The sequence below is a fragment of the Aythya ferina genome (genome assembly GCF_964211825.1).
Source record: "Aythya ferina genome assembly, chromosome: 17".
In the NCBI taxonomy this organism is placed as follows: Eukaryota; Metazoa; Chordata; class Aves; order Anseriformes; family Anatidae; genus Aythya; species Aythya ferina.
The window spans coordinates 2,100,944-2,106,943 of NC_140316.1; the positions used below are offsets into that span (position 1 = coordinate 2,100,944).

The 6,000-nt window shown below is 43.3% G+C and overlaps 1 protein-coding gene across 4 annotated transcripts in view; it reads right to left on the minus strand.

Annotated features, from left to right (window-relative positions):
* TMEM132D (transmembrane protein 132D) overlaps positions 1 to 5,474 on the minus strand; it is a 271,842-nt gene extending 266,368 nt beyond the window's left edge. For 3 of the 4 annotated variants that reach the window (XM_084491637.1, XM_084491634.1, XM_084491636.1), the window contains exon 1: positions 4,558 to 5,474. In XM_084491637.1, the coding sequence (XP_084347763.1) occupies positions 4,558 to 4,636 (79 nt within the window). In that variant the 5' untranslated portion in view covers positions 4,637 to 5,474. The remainder of the gene's footprint in view (positions 1 to 4,557) is intronic. The other variant, XM_084491638.1, reaches the window with a different exon arrangement.
* Between the last annotated feature and the right edge of the window lie 526 nt (positions 5,475 to 6,000).

The following is a 6,000-nucleotide window of genomic DNA, read 5'->3' on the forward strand; positions in this document are numbered from 1 at the left end:
CTAATAAAAGAAAAGACAGAAGTAAAAAATGAGAGCATTACAGGGAAATAGAAACCAAATCACATTAAACCAGCATTGCAGCTGACAAATAAAACATCGGTCTAGCTGTAGAATTTTTAAGTTTAGTCTGAATTTATGATTTTTGCTGAAAGAAACCAAAACTGGGCTTCTCCCAGAAGTACACTGTGGCAAGAAACAGAATGAGCGCAAAAAAAAAGTGCAATTCAGTTTCCCCTTCCCTCACATAATGCCTCAAAAGACAGTAAATTTAATGCAGCTGGGACAATATACAAAAACTTTGGTTTCATGGGAACAGCTTGAGCCCTAAGCTAGAAAGATTTCTTTTATCTTTTGAATTTTCAAGCTAACTTTTTTGATTTCTGCACATAGACAAAGCTTAAGAGAAAAACTCTTACTGACCATACCTGTACTTTATGTTCATCTAAGCAGTAGCCATCTGAAATCAGCATGCAGTGAATTTTCTATACATATCAACTGCACAGCAAGAGCAGCAGGTGCCTGGGTCAACACTGTTACTTCAAGAAAAAGCACATGTCCCTCATCATCACCATCAAAATCTGTCAACATGAATTGAATTTCAATTCTGAACTCCTGTCTAGTCACCATCAAGACGGAAGGGGAAAAAAGAATACATATCTTAAACCAAATAGAATCATCTTCAATTTTAACCCCATATACAACACCATTTTCCATTCCTATGTAGTCAGTATTCCAGAGTAATGATACAAAGTAAGTAGTGCTGAAACACAGGTTGTTGCACTCCTCAGCTTTTCATTTTCCACGTTTCTATTTATACTACGTTCACAGTGCACTTCAATGTCAGTGAAAGATCTGCACACACACATCTTCAGAAATGGCCCACAGCACCCTGGAAGATGGAACATAACCAGGGAGCTCAGCTGTCCTGTTCTTTGTACACCACTGCCAGTGGATGCACAAGTAAAATTAAAATGAAGGAATATGGCTCCCTATGTAGCTACAATTCACAAAGATATAATCCACTGAAATCATAACTTAATTATTTCAGCAATTACTGTGGACAGAATGACATATTCTGACAGTAAGTATCATCATGAAATGAATAAAACTACATAGAGAAAGCCAAAGAGAGTTTGTCCATGATGAGACAAAGATATTCTATACTATAAGATTCATTGGGTATCAAGAGGGTTCAAAGAATACTATAACATGAATAATTTCAAAGGAAACAGTAGCAAATTAAATCCAAATATCCTCATGCTTATCTCCTATAATGCAGTCAAAGCTAAACATTTGGGAGTTTGGTTTCTGGGAGTTTTTTTCCCCCAGTTTTCCTATAGTTAGAGGCTGGCATTGCTGCAAATGGAGTATCCACATCTCTAGCCTGTGGGGAACACTCTTCAGGCTATACAAGGTAATCCTGCCTAACACATCTGCCAAGCCTCCACACTGATAAGAACTGAGAGAAAAAGCAAATCAAAACAGCAGCTACGTTGCCTGAGATCTCATTAGAAAGCACTTGCAGGAAGATTTCAGCCCAAATGACAATGTGGAATGCTCAGCAGAACACAGGCAGAAAGTCACTACGATATTCTTTTAGCTTATAATTAATTTCAAATTTCTTATTGTTGTTGTTTTTATTTGACAGCAAGTATCCATAATGTAAAAGGCTCCTCCACCTTAAGTCTCACAATATACATCCTAAAATTATTTAGCTACTTTCAGGAGATGTTCAGTTCAATACAGACTTAGGCCAAGGATGGAATCTAGTGTTCAAGTACAATATCAAGTTTTCACTCTACTCCAGTGAAGCTAATGAGAGTTTTCCACCTTAAACACAGGAACAAAATGCCCATGTGCCTGTTGTATTAGTCTTTTTTCATTAACATCACCTGGGTTTGTCTATTTTTTCAACTGAATATTTCCAAAGAATTTTTTCACAGCTGATACCAAGTAGTGAAATACCCAGCTGACTGCGGGCAAGCACTGGCTACCTAGAACGGAGTCAAAAACAAACAAACAAACAAACCAAAACTGTGTTGAGGACAAAGCTGTAAAATGCAGCTGCCTCCCTAACTACAGTTACATAGCATTATAATCTCTCTCTCTCTGTACACATGCATATATATATACACACACACAAACACATTTAGGCTGTACAACATTTTAAATACGTAGACTATATCATCAGTGACAAATTGTTCCAATAAGAACATGAAGCTCACTATAGAAAACAACATTTTACTACTCAAGCTGGAGCTATTTTCTCCATATATAAGATAAAAGCAAAGCAAAACCACAGTAGTATTCTCAAGTCTTCAGCATTATTACCTGAAACATTTGGAAACTGTGCAGAAAGAAGGTGTGTTGCCATGGCTCTGTGTAATCAGCCACAGACCTACACACAATAGACAGCTGATTGCTGTTGCAGGTTAAAAGATTTGGTATCTCTTTAGGAAAACTTTGTCATTATACTATAAATGAGAAATTTTTTCTATTAGTAACAGAACAGCATCAAAGAAACATGCCCTGCAGCAGTAATCAAGTCTGATTTATATTTTTGTTTTGTGTTCATCTTCTTACAGGGATTGAGGGGGAAATCAACCTTATGCATTGCCTAGTAAATCTAAACCTGCTGTATATCTCTAGAACTCTCTGGTCTCTTCAAAGTACTAACGCATAGTAGCACAGCTGGAGTCTGTTACTTCATATGGGGACAGACAATCACATTAAATATAGATATCTATATTACCAAATAGCAGAGTCCTAGCTACCACATAGTACTGTGTGGGATGTCTGAAGTGCAAAATAAATAGCACAGAAAATGCCAGTAATTCTAATAGAATCCTGGGGAAAAGTGGGATTTAATGGGAAATATCAAATTTAATGGCACTTTATAATACATAGAAAAATCTCGCTCATCAGTCTCTATAGTATTCTTTTCAACCTGAGAGACCTCCTTTCCTTGTGTAAGTTTCCGCCTATGTTTATCTTTCAAAAGAGAAGTAATATTTAAAAATAAAATCATACATGAATGTTATAATTGCTGAGCTGGCAATAAAGCAAGCACTGTACTCTGTAGGACTTAAATGCCACTTACACCCCAACCTTGGAATAAGCTGCAATCTCAGTCAAGCCCTCTGTTAGTGCAGCGTTAAGGCTGCAAACTGAAACACACCAAAAAAAAAAAAAAGTTAAGATTCTTACTGCATTCATAGCCTATTCAAAGTACTGATATTGCTCATAATAAAATACATAACTCGCAGCCTAGCTGGGTAATCAAAAGCTACTGGTGTGCCATGTGAATGAAGTAATCTTTTCAAAGGACTTAGACTTCCAATCCCTGCTGCTAATGCATTTCCAATTGCAACTTTAAAACTGTACTTATGTGGGCACTGCATTTAGGTAACATTTGAGGAGACTTATAATTTTGTTTCTTTCTTTTTCAACCTGTTCTAAGAAAAGAAGGAGAAGTGAATTTTACATAGGGAACCGCCACAGAAAGAGACGGCTATGTACTTCACCTTCTGGCAGTAAACTCAATATTGGATACAAAAAAATTAGTAAAAATAATTCACTTAAGAAAAAAAAGTGTTGATATCTTGAAGTGTGAAAGTGTTAAGAGTAATTAATACCTTTTTTTTAATAGTGATCTGTCTCTAAGCAGAACTCTATCAGTATGTTTGCAAACTCATAAATTAAATGCATATGCTATTATTCCTCATGAAAGAGCAAACATGCAAACTTTAATCTTGTTTTCCTGACAAGATATAGCTGTTAACATGCAATGCCTTTGCAGTACACATGTATACTTGTCCTAACTTACATTACACAGGAATGCTCATCTCAATTAACTAATGCAAAAATATATTTATCTTTGTCTGCAGCCATCATTGAAAACTTTAAAGTTCAAAGGAATATTTAAATAGGCACAGACGTGTGCACTGTCCACACACTGTTTTTCTGATCCTTGCTGTAAGCATACTTGTGGGCAAGATACCACTGAGGCATCTGAAGACTTGTTGTCAGGACACTCAAACTATTCAGCATGCAGAATGCCAGGCACCTGGTTTGGGCTCTTATCACGGCCTTTAAACATTTCAGCAAGCACGTATTTCTCTGGTCCAGTTAAACACTGCCAAGTCTAAGGTACAGGATTTTTAATTTGAAAAATCACACAGAATGGCAGAGCAGCTAAATCCGATAGCCCATACCCTGAAGATTTCAAATTTCAAGACAATAAAACCCTTTGCAATCCAAAGATGAGTTCCCAACTCAGCTCACCAGCTGCATCTACTACAGGATCAAAAATATGCTATGCAGGTAACAAGTGTCTCCCTAAACCGCTAGGCTGCCACAGTCAAACAAAAATAAATAACTCCTGCCACTGAGGATTTCCCACCAGGATATCTTTGTTTTTGACTAACACATGACTCCCCCCCAAGTCTTGCAGTCATGAATTGTGAGTATCAACATTCAAGACATCACAGAGACAGGGGACAGAGGTTGTGTATGTAAAATAAACAACAAGATGCAATGAAACAGAGTGAGCCTTACCTTTGGAAAAAACTGCTGCCAGGCTCAAGAGGAGAGGCGACAACAGATGCCCCATATTGCTAATCCCAGAAGTACACATCCTAGGCTTGGTAGGGAAGTGAGGGCTGAGTTTCACGCACTTTGTAGTCAAAATACAGATCGGTCAGCTGAAGAGACTGCATTTTCAGCAAAGGTCATCTTGAGAGCACAAAAGGCGTTTCCTTCGGAGAGAGGACTTACTTCTTTAGCTTCAGCCCTCCCCTCTCCTCCCTCCTCGCTTCAAAACAGACGATGCTGAAAGAAAAACCCTCTCCTCTCGGGAAAGAAATAGCAAAGCGGTGCGAGCGCACCCGTGGCTCCGAGCCGCAGCTGCAGGAGGCGGACGAGCAGCCCCCTCCGCAGCCCCCCACGGCCAGACGCTGGGCAGGGGCCGAGGGCTCTGCGCTCACCCAGCCCGTGCCCGCATCCCGGCGAGCCCAGGGCGCCCAACTTTGCCTTTAGGCGCTGCTGCTCAGCCCGCAAAGCACCCAGGCACGGAGGCAGGGTTGCCTTGCTGTTCGCCTTTTTTTTTTTTTTCCCTCTTCCCCCCTTCTCCCCCCTCAAGTTCTCAGTCTCCTCATTGACTTGGTTGACTTTCCGCCAGCGGGGGGGCCAGCGGCACGGCAGCGCTCACGGCTCTCGAGGCCAGCGGGGACCTGGAGCCCCGGCTGGGGCAGCGTGGCTGGAGCCCGGCCCGGGACCCGCGACCCCTGCCCCGGCCTCCCCCCCGGCCGCCCGCCTCCGCCGGCTCCGGCCCATCCTCCGCGAGCCGCGGTTGCTGTTTGAGACAAGGCAGAGCCTTAAGGCGGGAGGCGTCACGAAAATCCCAAAAAGATGAGGGAAAGGAGCAGCTAAAGAAGCGCCCCAGCCCAGCCCCGCCTCGCAGCGGGCAGCCCGGCAGCCCCAATCCGCGGGCAGGGGGGCGCGGAGCGGGGCGGAGCGGGGCGGAGCGGGGCTGCCGGGCCCAGCCCCGGCGCCCCCCGGTGCCCCTGCTCCCAGCCCCAGCACCCGGGGACCGGCGGTCCAGGGAGTCCGGGGGTAGACGAGCCGCCAGGACACGGCCACAGCCGCGCAGGAGCCGCCCGCGGTGCGGGTTCGTCCCCTGCGCCTCACCCCCCCTGCCGTGTCCTCATCCGCTGGGGCAGGCGAATGGTGATGCCCAACAAAACGCGCAGCCAGAACGGGGAAACAGTGAAGACCTGGGAGCAGAACGTGTGATGCACGTTGCAAGAACTGCGGGGAAAACGCCTACGTTTCCTCTAAGTGGTGTTCAAAATAAAGTGTTGGGGAGAGGTAGCTGCCCTGAGGTTTTCCTTTACAGCGGGTGGGAGTGCCAGAACCATTCGGCTAGCCCAAACCTTCGGTCATGCTCAGTAATGAGACATGTATTGCACTTAGCAGATAGAATGGCAGCAAAATGCAATT